General features: G+C 39.3%; 1 protein-coding gene across 5 annotated transcripts in view; it reads left to right on the top strand.

Moving 5' to 3' along the window:
* IQGAP2 (IQ motif containing GTPase activating protein 2) overlaps positions 1-18,225 on the top strand; it is a 130,866-nt gene that overhangs the window by 98,745 nt on the left and 13,896 nt on the right. For all 5 annotated transcript variants that reach the window (XM_071581414.1, XM_071581412.1, XM_071581413.1 and 2 more), the window contains 14 exons: positions 341-431; positions 4,819-4,980; positions 6,182-6,324; positions 8,354-8,524; positions 10,604-10,687; positions 11,378-11,449; positions 11,615-11,684; positions 12,014-12,222; positions 12,930-13,079; positions 13,838-14,001; positions 14,652-14,876; positions 15,464-15,604; positions 15,959-16,043; positions 17,260-17,492. In XM_071581414.1, coding sequence (XP_071437515.1) covers positions 341-431; positions 4,819-4,980; positions 6,182-6,324; positions 8,354-8,524; positions 10,604-10,687; positions 11,378-11,449; positions 11,615-11,684; positions 12,014-12,222; positions 12,930-13,079; positions 13,838-14,001; positions 14,652-14,876; positions 15,464-15,604; positions 15,959-16,043; positions 17,260-17,492 — 2,000 coding nt within the window. The remainder of the gene's footprint in view (positions 1-340; positions 432-4,818; positions 4,981-6,181; positions 6,325-8,353; positions 8,525-10,603; positions 10,688-11,377; positions 11,450-11,614; positions 11,685-12,013; positions 12,223-12,929; positions 13,080-13,837; positions 14,002-14,651; positions 14,877-15,463; positions 15,605-15,958; positions 16,044-17,259; positions 17,493-18,225) is intronic.

Raw genomic sequence — 18,225 nt, 5'->3', positions numbered from 1 at the left:
TTTATTGATTTTTAGCAGGATGAATTCTATGTCAGCAGAGTCAGTACAGCATATTCTCTGGAGGAGCTCTAAGGTTTTGCAGCTAAAAAGTGAAATTTAAGTAAATTCTTCCATTCTTATATATATCAAAACTTTCAGAGATTTATGTTTGAACAGGAGTTTATTCAAGTTACTAAATAGAATAGGAACATGTTTCATTGTTGATTTGAAGCAGTCAAATTCTTTTTAGTGTTCAGGGGCTTTGCAAGTGGAGATTGTATATTAGAGCTGTATCAGTATGTTCAGATAAATCTTCTCATAATTCAGTTTTGTGAAGGTTTTTTTTCTATCCTTTTTCCAGGAATCACAAGATGAATCAGTGCTTCTGTGGCTGGATGAAATACAAAGAGGAATCAATGATGCCAATAACAACATAGAAGAAGCAGCAATCTGTAAGCATTAACCTGCATCTTCACTGCTCTTGTTTTTCTTAGTCTTGAGAAACTGAAATTAGTAATTTATTTTTCCACTTCAGGGAAGCATGGAAGGCATTTAAATGCATGAAAATAAATGTATGCCTGTTCTTTGTTTTACTAAATAAGGATGACTTAGAACTACAGGGTTAGTGTTAATTTTATCTAAAGTGGTAATCTTTAAGGCTTGGATAACAATTCAGTGGATTTGGTTACACAGGCTAACATCAAGATTTCTAGTGTTACTGTATCTGCGCTTAGCTCCTGAAACATGAGTGAGAATCGATATGCTGTTCAGGAGCTTATTTTTCTTAAATGACTAAAATCTTGATGAAGGTTTTAAGAGCAAATCTTTGTTTAAAACTTTGTTTATTCATATTTCTTCAGAATATCTCTCATGAAATGCTAACAAAAATTAGGAACATATTAGCTTTAGTGTAAACAAAGAACTCATTTTTGGGGGGAGAAGTAAATGCCCTTTTATTTTCTAAGGAAGAGGAAAAATGCTGAGGTTCATTCTGTCAGGGTATTGTGCACTGAATGCACTCAGCACCTTCTGTCAAAGTTTTGACTAAATTTACTAATTTTAGAAAAGTATTCATAATATATAATAAACTTTGTAAAGTAATGCAGAAGTATAGCTGGGTATATGGGCCACACCAAAAAGCATGGTGGGATGCCTGCCTGTTCCTCCCTGGGGCCAGCACAGACCAGCAAGGCACTGGGTATTGGTTAGCCTTCTGCTTGACTTGGCCTTGGGTGAGTCAGTGTCGCCTTCATTTGCACCTTAAAAGCTTGTGAATACAACTGCTGAAGTCAGTGCATTCCTGCAGCGCTGTGCTCAGCCATCCTTAGTCCAGTGTGGCAGCCTGTGTACTCACAGGCACATCAGTACTTAGTGCTTGGGAAGTTGAGGGTAGAAGTAAACACAGTTGGCTATTACAAATAGCTATTCCTGCTACAGGAACATTGCATTTTGCATAACTATTTCCTTAGAATTGATTTAAACCATTAATACAGTCTTCACATAACAAGTCAGATACACTGAATAGAGTTGAAGTATTTTTCTAGGTCACACATTCATAGTTGAAATCACCTGACTTGTGTTTTCTGAGACAGCATCAGACACACACACACACACACACACACACATACACACACATTGTCTCCACCAAGGTCTTGTACTGAGTAGTGCTGATGCTTTCTTTTGTGGACAAAAGCAGCTCACCAGCAATGCCACTCAGAGCCATGAGAAAACATCCAATCTCAGAAAAGGGAAGGAAATGAGTAACTTATAACAGATATGAGTTAAACTTAAAGAGCAACTTGAAAACATCCTCATTTATATTCACTGGTGTAAAAGCATTAAGAATATATATAACAAACAGCCTGCAGAAGTTAGCATAGCATAATTCATGTATTGATACCATATAATGTTGCTAATAACAAGCCACTACTCCATCCACTACCCTGATGTTGTAGTAAAATCTTTTCATATAATCTGTGTTGGTAGGAAACACATGGCTTTCCACAATCAAGGATGCTCAGTGGAACTGTTTCGACATGTCACATACAGGAAAAGCACCTACTAATCTCCTGTACTCTGTCCTCTGGGCTGACAGGAAGCACTGTCAGCACAGCGCATTCTTCAGAAGAGCTCTAAGGTTTTGCAGCTAGAAACTGAGATTTAAAATTTCCCCATGGCACAGAACCTGATGCTTCCTATAACAAACATATCCAGTCTCAGGAAGTTTGCATTTGTGTTGACAAAGCCTGAACTTATAGTTCAGCTTGATCACAATTTGAAAATGAACTTTTATTTGATCTATCACATAGATGCTAATTTTGAAAGACAAAAAACTTCAAATCTTTTGCAAGGCAGTTAAAAGTACACTTTACAGTCAAAAAAAGCTTTTTTGAGATTGCTGCAGTTGTGGCAATAAAATAAGTAGTAAAATAAGATAAGGTAGCTGTACTGAAACAATCTTGATCACTTTCAAAATAATTTTTTATGCCTTATAGAAATAGTAGCTACTACAGTATTAAAGTTTTAAAAGACTTTTACAGTTTTCCCTGTTGGTAAAGGTTTCTATATACTGTATCTTTATTTAGGAAGAAGTTCAGTAAGTGTTGTTGCATTTCCTAATTCTTTGCAGTGCTTATTGTGTGATTTGCATCACCTTGCTTCATTTCTTGAAACAGTTCAACCATTGTACTCCTTATTTAAGTGGAGGACAAAATTAAGTTGGCCAAGTATCAGCTGCATAGCCTTTCAGGAAGAGACCTGAATACCAACTTTAGTCTTGCACAGGAAGAGTCTGTCTGTCATGGGAGAGTCCAAGTTATAGGAAAAAGCTGATCTTTGGCCTTGTTGAGAGTTCAGGCTTACCACACCAGGCAACTGTAGCTTTGTATATTACAGCTGTTTGCATGGAGAATGAGTATGGAAAAGAGCCCTTCACAGTGTTGATCTGGTACTGGTATCTCAACTGCTACAAAAGCAGACTGGAGCTGACAGTTCTCCCACAGCTGCGGATGGCTAATCTCCATTCATTTTATCATTTTCAAGGGTCCACATGGCTCTTCTCTAGAGCAATAGCAATGGTATTAATTGCTAGCATTTAAATAGAAAGGAATCATTTCTGCTGAAGTGAATTTTTCCCTATTAAATGTTTTTCTTATATTTTCCTCCAAAAATAAAAGTATCATTACTTAAAAGATAAGAAAATGCCAGATGACAGTGAACCTACATAAATGAATCTTAGCTTAGATTGTGTTTTATTTTGTTTTTATAACAAATTTCCACTACCTGTAACTATATGATTAAAATGAGGAAGGAAAGCATTCAAATACTGCTGAACAGACTTGACAAGGCACATGGGACTGTGTATGAATAGGGCTGAGACCCCATAGTCATCTGGGCCAGCAGCAGCCAGCTGGTAATGTGTGGCTTCCCAGTTTTTCCTGCTTTCTCGCTGCTGAAAGCAGATGCCTGGGCATCACAATGCCATAGCAGTGGCAGAAAGACACTTCCAGTCCCAAATGGAGCACATGTGTGCTTGGCAGGGGTCTGTTTTAAAGCACAGAAAAATATCAGGATGCTATCTGATAGAAATCTGGATGGTGGTGATGTGGTGTTGTGCCTCTGCTTTGTTCCTCAGCTGGCTGACAGTGTATTTTTAGGTTGTTCTATTACTGTCTAGACAAAGCTATGCATGCCACTTTAGTCTGACTAACAACAAAGAAAAACTCTTTCTCTTACTGAAATACTTTTCTGCTTGTTAAGTCTTCTGGGGTGACTCCTATATGTAGGCTTCTGATGCTGAGTGCCTTCTGGGTCAGCTTTGTATAGGTAGTGTGTGTGCAGGGACCTTCCTTGTAGTGATCTGGACAGACACAAGATCAAGAAAAGAGTTTTGTGCTGCAGTATGAAGTACAGCTGTAGAGTGCAAAGATAGATTGACTTAAGCCAGTATATAATGTGTATGTTCTAGCCACAGGTCTATTCACTTGTTTGCTTGTGCATGGATCTTGAATTTAGATGTGAATGACACCTTTAAAGACCAGAGCAGCCATTTCTGAAGCAGCTTAAACATCCAGCATGTAAGGCACTTGGAAGTCACATGTGCTCCCACATGTTGTCAGGTGTGGAGGAATCAGTTCCTCTAGTGATGGTGGGACCCTACATTAAGAAAGAGATGCTTAGGAAGTCCTGAATTAGAATATGAGTAAAGTTGTATAACCTCAAAGTTTAGAAATGCTTCACCTCTCAGGGTGCTTTTATGTGCCCTGGAAGCAAAAGCTGCATCTCTCTCAAATTCAAGAGCATGAATTTCTGTTAAACAAGCTCCTGAGAGTGAGTTCAAGAAAGAGTTGCTTCAGGATACTGACTAGGTTTCTGCAAGAATTTACTTTAAAGGAATGTTTAATTTACTTTAATTGTGAATGTTAAGATTTACGGCTTGTAATCTAATTACTACATGTAGCTCTAGAAGACTCCCATGTGATGAGCAGATGATGTCTTGTCTGTTAAGGCAGGCTGCCATCCTCAACCCCTGCCCTACTGTAATATTGTGTATCACTTGATGGGTAGCGGCTCTGCCCTCTAGACTGCTCTCAGTGGTGCTGTGGCTGCTTCCCAGTCTGGATGGAGCCCACACTTTCTACCTGACATGCTTGCTGTTCTCTGAAATACTTGTCCTTACAAACATGAAGGAGGCTGTAAATAGGTGAAGCACTGAATTGCTGTGTATGTCATGCTGTGTGTGCCAGCCTTAGAAGTCCATTTTCAAAGTTGTTGGACACTAGAGTTATGGGTACATAAAGTATAAGACACCTAATTTTCTACATCATTACTTTACCCTAGTGGCTGTTGGAATATCAATGATTAACAAGAGCTTGGAGAAGGGCGATTCACAGCCAATCCTGATGATACTACAGTCCAAGTTTGGATTACGAGTCATTTCCGAGTGTGCTGAAGCTTACTTCAGGAACCTCTCTGAAGCCAAGAATCTGAAAACTACAGAAGGTAAAAGCCTTCCTGAATCGGATAGTTCCTCATGTCCATATCACTGAGGCAACCAGAGAGCTAGAAGAGAAAACTTGCCAAAACCCACAGTAAATTGAGGAAGACAGATGCTGGTTTTAAATCTTTTGACAAGTCTTATACTTTTCCATTATTTTTACGTGGTGTTGAATTATTGCACACATAATTCAGACCATAGTACGTGCTAAGAAACAAGTCTGGCAATTTCCAGAGTCTAAGACTGTAGAATCTCAAAGTAGCATCTGAGTGAATTTAGGGCAGCTTCTCTGTGACAGTTCATCCTCTCAGAAAATCATATTACTCTTTAATTACATTTTTTTTTCCTATTAGCAGGTGCAGAGATGCACAATTTGGTCTTACAGGTTACTCTCAAAGATCAAGTCAGGTTCTGACAGTGTTCACAGCCCATTTAAGGTCCCTGGACATTGCCACAGCAGCAGTTATCAGCAAAAGCTGGTGCTAGAATCTGCCTCTATGAAGGTGATTGGGATGTTTTCTCACATTAGAGCAATAAAAGCTAGTATAGCTAACAGCAGCCAAGGTTAGGTAACAGTTAAAAAGATTACTGTCAATATAGTACATTTTCTTACAGTAGATGGCCATGCTTCATTCCACAAAATTAGTGTTTTGAGGTCATTCTGCACAACTGACCTTACTGGCTTTATCTTGAGGCCTTTTGTCCATGAGGAAATGAGGCTTTTCCTGCCTGTCAGGATACAGTCTTGTTTACCAAAGCACTAAAAAAGAAAATGATGTGGATATAGGAAATGTCCTGTGTGAGGTAAGTGTCAGTAAGTCCAGCATTTGGACAGAAGACAAAAGGAACATTTTTTCATAAACACAGTCTCAGTTCCACTTATGTGAGTGATGCTGGAAGACACAGCAAACGCTGTTTCACGTATGCTGACTTGGCACACTGGGCTTTCAAGATGCTGGCAGTGGATCTGTACTAACCTCATAGCTGTTTCACTAACTTTATAGCTGTTTTGTTCCAGAGGAATGATTTTGATTCAATGAAGAGGGTATTTGGAAAATCTTACTACAAACTGGCCCAAGATATATTGTAATTCTGCACATAAAATGGCTTCATAGCAAATGCAGGGAGGAAAAATGGGTAAGGAGAGCTGTAATTTGTCAGTAAAGCAGGGCAAAAATGTGTATTAATGGTATGTACTGCTTTTAGGTTGTAATGAAAGTCCATGGATTAAACTTGTAATGAAAAGCATGTATGATTACTATTACAATGTGGAAGCTGAAAAAGGTACCTGTGTTGCCCCTGAAGGAGTTGTACCAAAAACTTCCTGGTTAACTGGTGAAGAAATTCAGGTAGGTGGCTGAAACATTTGGTTTTATTACAAAAGCAACATAAATATTTGAGAGAAAGAACAAGACATGGCAATGTCAAGAGGCTGTGGTGGATGAAACTGAAGATCACTTTATCAGTATCTGTTTCTGACAAGTGCAGCAACTTAAGCCTAAACAGACAGTGATAGCACAGCCTCCTGTCTACTGTCTGGCAATGATTTAGGGACTTCCTAACTGGATGTTAACAGCATTCATTCCTTTTAATGGCCACCAGCAGATACCAATGGAGAGAAGTCTTTTTGCTTCCTTTTATATTGTTTTGACTTTGCACTGGTCTTTGCATTGGCCTATGACAAGGAATTTCATGACATATTTGAGACCAGATGGAACCACCATTTCCTGTTTAAATCTAATGCTCTGACAGCATTTCTGTATCTCAAAATTCAGTAGGATAAGCGTGCTATTTTAATTCCCTTACTGTAGAAGTTTTGTGCTAGTGTAAAATAAACTTACAACAAAGTGGATCACACAAGCTCCTGAGCAAGTTGTTCTGCTTTTATTCTGATGCAGCTCATCTAAGTTACAGGCTTAATCCTCTACATAAAGAACTCAAGTCATAGTGTATGTCCTGAAATTCCGAATGCAGCAGTACTTGAGTGTGCTTCTGTCTTAGTTTAAAAGAAAACAAAGACGTCTATGAAGGAAAGTGAGGAACCCTTTTAGACTAGGAAGGGAGGGGCGTCTCCCCAAAAGCCACCACAACCTTTGAAATTAATAAATTTTAATCAGAAAATATAGAGAAAAAATAACAGTTCCTTACTACAAACACACACACACACACACACACACACACACACACACACACACACACACACACATAGATACATATATATATATATATATAGATATATATATATATTTATAACTAAAACCAGAACAGGACAAACAGCAACACTGTAACCAAAACTTTGAAACAACCAGGTCCTATCTCTGACCCTTGAGTGGAGTTGTATTTACAGACAGCAGGAGGCAATGACGCGCCTCAGGAGGCAGTGGCTGCAATGACCCATGGGCTCTGGAGAGGGAAAGACAGGGTAGTGAGAGGTGCTGGTTCTGAAAACTCACTTGGGAATGGCAGCCACAGGGACAGGCTGAAACCTTTCCACTGGGCAGTGTAAAGGCCCTTTCCTACCGTCCTTTGTCTGAAAGTGTTGGGGGGGTGATGAGCCTATAGCAAATCCAGGCAGTGGTGACTGTTCTCTCCAAAGAACTGCACAGGGTGCACAGAGCTGGAGCAGAGCCAGGGGAACCCCCTCCAAGTCCTTCTACCAGCCCAACAAACAGCGTCTGGCACCCAAGCAGCCGGAGGAGAGAAGCATGGCAAAAACCTGTCTCCCCTGCCACCTTCCCCCAGTCCTCTCCTCAGCCATCATGCTGGAATGCAACGCTATCAGCCATCCCTTTGTTTAGCCTTTAGATGGTTAGTTAACTCTGGGAGCAGGTAGTGGGGGCTGGGCTTCAACAGGCCATCTGTCCTGGCCTTCAACTCCCAAACTGTGTTGATAAGGGACAGAAAAAAAATTTCTTGAAAAATATGAAACTTTAACAGCTTCTCAACACAGAACTTAGTGATTCAGTTAGTATTTCTAAATGTCTGACTTGTACAAGACATTTGGAAGTACTGGGAAAGCAGAACTCTCCTAAAGTACAACAAAATACTCCCTTAAAATAGCATGTTCATTTGAATAAATTAAGCTTGAAAGCAGTTCAGTTACCCTTTATATACAGTTCAGTGGTAGCAAAGTATCTCTTTCTTCTTAGTAATTAAAATCTAGGGGTAAATCAGAGGGAGGTGGATAGGGTGAACATAAGCTGTAGAGATGGAAAGAACACAAACCAAAATCCAGGATGATTTTGGCTTGAGGGTTTTTGGGAGGTTTTTTGGTCTTTTGGTTTGTTTTGGGTTTTTTGTTTGGTTGGTTAGGGTTTGGTTTGGGTTTTTTTTTTTTTTTTTGCTTTTAAGTGATCTCTTTCCATGATCTTTTAACAGAACATTGTTGGGCAAGTTACAGCAGACTACAATCGAGAGCAGCTGTGGCTTGCTAATGAAAATCTGATTGTTCAGCTGCAAGCCCGAGCAAGAGGATTCTTAGTCAGAAGAAACTATCAGGAGAGAAAAGCATATCTTCAAAACCAGGAACCATTTGCCATCAAAATACAGGTATTGTTCTAGAACAAGAAGGTATCATGCCTTGGACAGCTTTCTGAATGTAACAGGTGATGTGGCTGATTACCACGGATAAAATGCTCTAATAGATCTGTGTCCCTGTTTTCATTAGCAGCAGTTTAAACCTCTACATCTGCAAATATATTTGCTATATGAAAGCACATATACAGTTTTAATAGAATGTAAGTGTAAGTTACTTGTGAGAAGCTCAGAAATACACAGCCCTGGCTTTGTTCTGACATGCTTAGGTTTTTTTGTGATACACCTAACTATGCACAGTACAAGATGAGAATGTATTTGTTGAGAATCAAAGCAAAAATTCCTTGGCAAGGCATGACTTAGGAAATACATTCCTTTCTAGATTATCCTCAGTTGCAAGTGGTTTGCCTCTACTTCATGAAGTCATAGCTGGGTAGGGAGTGGCAACTGCACTGATGTTCTCTGTCAGTATTTCTTGGATGTTTCCAGTTTGCTGAACTCCAAAAGGAGTATACAGGAAATTTTCTACAGGGTGCAAACACTGAGAGATGCATGCACTCTGGTTTTAAATGGTGAAATAGCAAGCTGCTAGTATGAGCAATTTATTCCAATCTTGAAAAATAATCAAACACACCGTCACCACCACCCCCTTTCAAAAAACAAATAACAAACAAGTAAATAAATAACAAAAAAAAACCCAAAACAACTACAACCAAAAAATTAGTATGTACAACTGATTTTTTTTAATCTCCAGTAACTTTATTTCATGATTCATTATGAAAAATACCTTTACCACTAATAGCTGGTATTGGAATTGACTTTTCATTTTTTGGCCTGTTGCATCTTTTCCTACAGCTCGGCACCACCAAGAAGAGCCTGACTTTATGTTCTTGGCAACCTCCCTTCAGATACTTGCATACACTGATGAAATCTCTTTTGTCATCTCTTCTTGAGGCTGAACAGGCCCAGTTCCCTTAGCCTTTCCTCATGAGATAGATGCTCAAGTGCCCTCATCATCTTTGTGGCCCTCTGATGGTCCCACTCCAGGAGTTCCATGTCTCTCCTGTTCAGAGGAGCCCAGAACTGGACACAAAACTCCAGATGGGGCCTCACTAAGGCTGAGTAGATTGGGAGGATCAGGTCCCTTGACCTGCTGGTAATGCTTTTCCTAACACACCCCAGGATCCCACTGGCCTTCCTGGGCACAAGGACACACTACTGGCTCATGAACAGCTTATTGTCCACCAGCCCTCTGGGGTATCAGCCACTCCTCCCAGCTTTGTGCCATCAGTGAACTTGCTGATGAGGCATATGTCTGTCCCTTCATCCAAGTCATGGATGAACAAGTTGGACAATATTGACCTAGTATTGAACCATGGGGGACACCAATCATGACAGGCCTCCAACTAGACCCTGTGCCACTGATTTCAACCCTCTGGGATCTGCCATTCAATCAGTTCTCAATCCACCTCACTGTCCTCTCATCCAGCCCATGCTTCCTGAGTTTGCCTATGAGGACATTGTGAGAGACAGTGTTGAAAGCCTTGGTGATGCTGAGGTAGACAATACCCACTGCTCTGCCCTCAGCCATCCAGGCAGTGATTTGATCGTAGAAGGCAATCACGTTGGTCAAGTGTGATTTTAATGAATCCCTGCTGACAATTCCCAATCACATTCTTATCATCCACATGGCCTCCAGGTTGAGGCACTCCATCACTATTCCAGACATGGGAGGTGAGGCTGAGTAGTGGGGCAAGAGCTGGCAGTCTTTCCTATGTGGGATTAATCTGATGACTGGATGCTAAGGATGTGAGTGTACAGGTGGTAAGAGTTAAGAGTAAGGATGACTTCAGGGGAGTGAAGGAAATGGCACTGAACAACAAAGCATGCTGAGATTGGTCAAAATCAACATGAAATGTATCATGATACCTTAAAAAGTAGAGGCAAGTTTGCTTACCTTAGCTATCTTTTTATCACAATGACAATTTTTCTCTACAAGGTAAACACTGTTAATGATTTTAGTGTATATACGTAAATTTAAAAAAATATTAGTTTCTTAATACTGATAATGGTCTCCCGTCTTCTGTAAAATAGGCTTTCTGGAAAGGATTCAAACAAAGGAAAAGCTATGTTGACAGATTAAAGGTGCTTCAAGGCAATGTTGCTGCTATTGTTAAGGTAAGATCCTGGTGTGTTTTGGGGATATCTTTTACATCTTTTACATCTTGCTTTAGTCCTCTACCACCACCTGGGAATCAGAGATTAGGAGCTCAAGTTGGAGGATTTCCAGAAATCTACATGGTGCTGAAAGTTTCTTAATTGACAGCTTAAACAAACTGCTTCTTGAAAGCTATGTAGGACTTCTATCAGGCTTTCCTGAACTTGAGGGGTGCTTAATAGAGATGTCCTTACATCTGCCTTTCCAAACTAAATTAGAAAACATTTATGATGACAGTGTGTTATTTCCTTAAAAGCTGTCAAATCTATCTCTTTGGAAAGTGTTCCATTTTCTGAGATGCTAATGAGATGTTATGTCATTATTAGATTGTAGATGGTGGGTGGAGTATTGTGACAGGATCTCCTGTTTCTGAGGGAGACTGGCTTAGAACTGAGAGCTGAGACATGAAGGTAGAAATTACTTCCAAAGATAATGCTACACACAGGTGATAGAACTCAGCTCATTATTTCAGTAGAAACCACTTAATCTGGTCAATGGCCAGTAGGACCCTGGTGGTACCGTCATCTATGGCCTCAAACACGTGAGACCAGCATGTCTGCGGAAGTAGACATTCAGAAGCAAATTTAACACAAACACACAAGTCCGTGCAGTGTTCTTTAAGTTTTTATTTAACTTTATTTAATTTTCAGATTCAATCATGGGTCAAAATGTGGCTAGCAAAGAGAGCTTACAGGAAACGTCTGCAATACTTTAAGGATCATGTAAGTCCTTTTATTCCATTTTGAACATGAAGCATTGAAATAGGGTAATAAGACTGCATGAACAGTTTCTGGAAACTCAGGAAACAAAGTGCGGGTTTTTCAGTATGTTTCTGAGCAGAAGTGTTTCATAACTAGATCCTTTTGCCTAATCTTGGTCCCTTCCAGAATGACCAAATTGTGAAGATACAAGCATTTCTCAGAGCAAACAAAGCCAAAGAGGACTACAGAACACTAAGTAAGTGGTAACAGCTGAATGTTGTATGTTTGGGGACAAGCAGGTCACTGTGTCCAGTCTTTTCAGTTTTGTTTTTTTTACTGTCACATGGAATATCTTAGTCTCCTATTCAACTTCGAAAGTAGGTGCAAGTGTTTGTAAACCAATTGTTCTACAGCTGAAACTATTTTGCATAGCTGTAGTTACTATAAAGTATGATGAAAATATTGCTAACTGACATAAACTTTTCTCTGCCATTCAGAAATCTGTTGTATAGTGATCAGTTTCATGATCGTTTTAAGGGTGTTCACTATCATGTCAACTAACAAGCCCATTTTCTTCAACTGCAGTTGGTGCTGAAAATCCACCCTTGACTGTTCTGCGCAAATTTGCCTACCTCTTGGACCAAAGTGACCTAGACTTTCAAGAAGAACTAGAAGTAACAAGATTAAGGGAAGAAGTGGTTACAAAAATTAGATCCAATCAACAGCTGGAGAAGGATTTGAACTTAATGGATATAAAGATTGGGTTGCTGGTGAAAAACAGAATCACTCTTCAGGTCAGCAGACTCTGTTCAGACTCCCTTGGTAGCACACACTGAGCACATCTACATCTGGAGGGAGCTCAGGGTTACATAACCACAGCACAACTGAGGCTGGAAGGCATCTCTGGAGGTCATCTAGTCCAATCCCCCTGCTCAGGCAGGGGCACCCAGAACAGCTTGCCCAGGACCTTGTCCAGATGGCTTCTGAATATCTCCAACAATGGAGACTTCACAACCTGATCAACCTGTGCCAGTGCTCAGTGACTCTCAATTAATTAAAATACTCTAGTAAATTGAGCACTTTCTTTGCTTGTTTCTGTCTTGTACTAGATGTTGTTCTGTTGTCCTAAGTTGTATGTCACCATGTTTCACTAGTTATGGACAGTAGTTAATACTTGACAGGTTTAAAATATTTTCTATCATTTCTGTGCTAGAATGGAGTAGATTTCTGATCATATTGAAAGGCTTGTTCAGTGTAAATTAATCATGAATGAGTCTGCACAGGAGATCAGGTCCCATACAGTCACTGTTGGCAAACCATACCAGTGACAAGATAATGATGTTCAAGAGATTGGTTAGTGAATAGAGCAGCAAAATATACAAAGTTGATAATTAGGGCCTTTAGAGTAAGACCACAGGTAACATGCTTGGGAAAACATTCATTTTTCCAATTTGCCTGTTTTGTGAATATATGATCTAGATTTTTAATCACCTCTTCACAGGATGTGGTACTGCACAGTAAGAAACTTAACAAGAAGAGCAAAAGTCAGTTGGAGGAGATGGTTACGGTTGACAAACAGGGCATCAAAGGTTTGAGTAAAGAGAGAAGAAAAAAATTAGAGGCTTATCAACATTTATTCTACCTTCTACAGGTAAAATTTAAGGCAAAAATTAACACGGTAGCAAATTGTAAAAGAAAAACTAGTAATATACTGCTTGTTTTAACAATTGCAGTAGTGATTATGAAAATATTTCCAAATAATATGCAGACTGCAGCAAGCACTACGATCAACTTCTAGTATTTCCTGTTACTGAGAAAATCCTTGCTGTCTTTAACACCTGCAACAAACATGGCTGTTTTATGCCTGAGTATAAATTCAGTCTGTGCTGAAGCCAAAGAGAAATGTTTCCCTCCACTTATCTTCTAGTCCATGTAGATTACTATCACTGTTACCCTTCATTATATGTGGTGGAAAGGAAGTTGTCTGCAATGCAGCTTGACAGCATATAATGTTCTTGTACTCTTTTTATGTCACCTCACCAGCATTTTTCTAGGAGAATTTTAGGTTCTGTAAAGCAGACATGTATTATGCAATGTTTTCTTAGTGGATATTCATTGTCGTTTGGTAAAATGCCCTAGCCTTTGGATACATAGACTGGATGCACAGAGGTGCTACCCAGAGACTGCAAATAAAATCCTTAGTGGTGCTTCTCACAAATTTCTAATTGTGCAGTATTTAGTGTTTCTTATGCATTAGGATTTGGAGAAAAGTAAAGCCTGTGCAGAAATGTGACATATATGGGAGTCAACATACGTGCTTTTGGTATGAACACAAGCATGAGAGCTGCCCACCAAGTGGGGGTAGTTTGTCCTGGACCATAGTATGCAAGTCATTTGTTTGTTTTGTAGACTAATCCCACATATCTGGCGAAGCTGATTTTCCAGATGCCACAAAACAAATCCACCAAGTTTATGGATACAGTCATCTTCACGCTATACAACTATGCTTCTAATCAACGAGAAGAATACCTGCTTCTCAAACTCTTCAAAACTGCTCTAGAAGAGGAGATAACGTATGTGTACTCACAAGAAGGCTTTACTGAGTGTTGTAGACAGTTCAATGAATGTTTCAAGCCTAAAAGAAATTGATGACTAATCCTTACATTACCACAAAATTGCATACTTATTTTTTGTTACTAGAGAATTTTGTTTTCTGGCTAAGTTAGTCTTAAAGTCAAGTGATTGCAAATGAAGAAGAAGAAAAAAATCTTTCCATGGTGGACCATATTCTTGTGTGGAGAAAATTTCTTGACAAATGGTGCTAGAGCTTCTTGGCTTTGTGCTTGAGTATTTAAGGGTAAAGAAAGTATTTTCATTCTTGATGTAAATTTATGTACGGCAAGTAAATATTTGGTGGCTTATCCTGAAATAGTAAAATCTTATTTTATGTCCGTAACAAATATTTGCTAAACAAGCATTTGCTAAACAGGCATCAGAGATAAATAGCTCCCGTTAATTATGCTATGTTCCCAGAACATTAGTATAACAGACAGATAATTCAGGTGGTAGTTCCTATAACCCTGTCTTACATAAAAGCCTTAGGAAATAGACTGTATAAATAGGTTTCATCGTAGAGATAGGATCATTTTTAAGTGTGGGGTTTGAAAATCTGGATAATTTCATACATAAGTCAGAGCTGAAAACTATTCTGTTCCTGATACAGCTCTAAAGTAGACCAGATTCAGGATATTGTTACTGGAAACCCCACTGTCATTAAGATGGTTGTCAGCTTCAATCGAGGTGCTCGTGGACAGAACACTCTGCGTCAGCTCCTGGCCCCAGTGGTGAAGGAGATCATGGATGACAAATCCCTCGTAATCAACACTAGTCCTGTGGATGTTTACAAGGCATGGGTTAACCAGCTAGAAATGCAGACTGGTGAGGCCAGGTGAGTGAGCAACCGGGACATATTGTAACATATACACGAGAAATCTCTCAGTTCTGCTCTTCCATTCTTTCTCTGACAACTTGTGTTTGTGCCCATGCTTCCCTTCTCCATCTTCTTGCAGCATAGTGAGAGATTTTAGGGAGATGTACTTGAAAAACAGGCACTTTAACTTGTCCTGAACAAGAAGGGATCACTTTCCTTGTCATGAGCTTTCAAGGTCAACTATTTAATCTTTATAATTGTAATAGTTTTTTTATCAGGTTTTATCATATCATGTTAGTATTGTTCCAGGTCTTTGATGAGCTGTGCTGGGATTGGAATGTGGAGATGCAGGCCTTATATTTGGATTCCCCTTTTGTAAATAAGGGGAAGGTACATGATGGCATGTGTACTGCAACTTAAACAAACTTCTTGCCTCCAAAAAAGGGAAGCTAATGCATCTGAGACTTTTGTTACTTGACCAAATTCAGTTGTTTTTGCCTGACTTTTATTTTGTTCACTGGTGGACCTTATGAAGAAAATAAAAGAAGGTATTTTACTCTCAAATGCATTTAGTCTCATTTAATATCTGTTTGTTTTCTTTGCAGCAAATTGCCCTATGATGTAACCACAGAACAAGCACTGACACACACAGAAGTGGTCAATAAACTGGAATCATCAATTCAAAGTTTGCGAGCAGTAACTGACAAAGTTCTCACATCCATATTCTCTTCTCTCAATATGATGCCGTAAGTGCTGAGCTATGACTCTCCAAGTTGCAGTTCACATGCACAGTGAAGTTTTGATTGAAATTATGTGATGAATATCCTTTAAAATCTTTTTCATGCCTTTAAAGGCTTGTGATATGTACCTCTTGGATTACTTCCCCAGTAGATGGAATGGTTTCTCAACCTCTACTCTGCTTTAGCAGTGTGGTCAACCTCTCCCTGTACTTGAAACTTTTTGTATTTTCCATTATCAACTCATTCTGTGTTTCAAAGGACTAGGAAAAAAGCCAATAACTTAAGCAGACTAGAATGATTGCTTTGTTTTTCATCTAAGCCTTTATCAATCCTTTTCCTTTTTATCTGTTCTACACATAGTTATGGAATGAGATATATAGCCAAAGTTCTGAAGAGCTCGCTCCATGAGAAATTTCCAGATGCAACAGAAGATGAACTATTAAAGGTAGACTTGTGAGGGCAAACTGCCAGCAGCTTGTTCTTTTAATGCCAAAGTGGATTTTTATTGACACTAATCATTCTAAAGGACTGAGAACACCAGGAATGGAAGGAATTTGGCACTTCTTATTGAGTTGCCAAGGGGTTGTGGATGGGGAGAAGGGAACTGTTGCCACAAGCTAGGTGCTCAGCCATTCTTATGGAAGATAGTGCACAGCCTGGTTTGGATAGTAACTGTATTTGGAAGGCTGGAATTTATATGAATCATCTTGGAATTTAGGTTTCTATTGAGGTCCTTGTCATCACCAATCCTTTTATTGAGAACACTGTAGTTTCTTTTTTTTTCACCATCTTCTCTCACCTGAAGTCAACATATTAAGAAATTGTAATTTAAATACAATGAGGAAGTTATCTGAACTTCGAGTAGATCATTTCATCACACTTAAGGTGCTTTTAAAAGTTGTAGGAATGACACTTGGTACAGGCTGAAAAGTAAAGTATGAGTGATAAGCATGATGCTTGCACACTGGCCATTGCTATCCTACCACAACCATGATGCCTCTTCAGACCGCTTAGGGAAATTGCTCCAAAACCATCCAGCCAGCTAAGAGACTGACAACTCTCTCAAATTAAACTATTTGCATTTCAATAAAGACCCTTTAAATGTGTAAGTTGGAATTTCTGCAGCTGACTATATATGAGCTGAAGCAAATTGTAGAAAGAAAAGTCCTGCTCATTTCTCAGATCAGGAATTATTTGAAGCCACCATCTGCACAAGTTACTGTAACATTGTTACAGAAATTGCAGTTTGAAAAATCTGTTCTCTAGCTTTTTATGGCCGCATTGTATTCCTCAAGAGAAATAATGGGTCCCTTATCAATAAATATATTAAATGCTTTTAGTTTCAGTAGCACTTTAGAGAATGAGCCTCTGGAGTTGAGTCTTGCAAAATACAAAGGAGTTGTGTTTGTGTTAAACTCCATGCCTTGCCAGGAGCAAATTGAAATATTGTTGTAAAAGTCCACACCTGATGTTCACAGAGGTGTTGTAGGAGGCACATCACATTAAAGACCTTTCAGTTTGCCACGCAGATAACATATATCTTAAGGATTCTTTTAGCACCAGTTCCTATGGTCTAATTCAGAAGTAGAAATGATTGATCATGTTTTGTAAGATGTCATAACTGTATGTAAAGGGAATATCTCTTAATTTTTTTCATTTAGATTGTTGGCAACCTTCTGTACTATCGCTACATGAACCCTGCCATTGTTGCTCCTGATGGTTTTGATATAATTGATATGACAGCTGGGGGCCAGATACACCCTGACCAGAGGAGGAACCTAGGCTGTGTGGCAAAAGTCCTCCAGCATGCTGCTTCTAACAAACTCTTTGAAGGAGAAAGTGAACATCTATCATCTATGAACACTTACCTCTCACAGACCTACCAGAAATTCAGGTATGCAAAGCCCTTACAAACACCTACACTGTAAGAGTTCTCCTCTAGGATGAGTAAGACAGGTGGACTCCTCCTCACTGATAGAAGTTTCTGCACCGAGTTACAAATATTGAGTGATCTGAAAGAAATACTCACTGATGAGGAAGCTGGAGCAGGAGGAACAGGTTGTATTTTTGCTTGAACATTAATTAGAGATTGTATCTGGTGCCTTGGTTGCAGGAAGGCTTCCTTGCTGCAAACACAGACTGTGAGAACAGAGTGAGGTAATTCATTATCCAGCAGAAACAATGTCTGCTTTGAGTTGTGAGTACAGCTGAATCTTTTGTCTGCAGAAAAAAACAAAACACTTACTTGTCAGGAAAAAGTTGTAGGTTTTGTTTTTATTCCTTCATCTTTTCTGAGAGATTCTATAGAGATTTCATTCTTTCATCTTGCACAGTCCTAGGAAACTGTTTTGCTACACTCTGGAACACAAGTTCTTTGGGATTATTGCCCATCATCTGGGGTGATAGCTTCTATTATTTTGAAATATTGATGCCGTGAGAGACCCCAACAAAGCAGGACTGTGAGCCAAGTTAGTGTGGGATAAGATAAAAATTGAAAGTCTGGTAATATCAGGCCTAGGGCCCACAGGAATACATATCAACACACACGTGGGCAAGTTCCAATTTCCATGGCTTTTATAATATGATCCATTCAACCATTATTTTGCACATCTCCAGTTCAACCTTTT

The sequence above is a fragment of the Pithys albifrons genome, chromosome Z (assembly GCF_047495875.1).
Source record: "Pithys albifrons albifrons isolate INPA30051 chromosome Z, PitAlb_v1, whole genome shotgun sequence".
Classification (NCBI taxonomy): domain Eukaryota; kingdom Metazoa; phylum Chordata; class Aves; order Passeriformes; family Thamnophilidae; genus Pithys; species Pithys albifrons.
The sequence above is the reverse complement of the archived record's forward strand: the minus strand, read 5'-3'. Positions and strand labels throughout refer to the sequence as shown.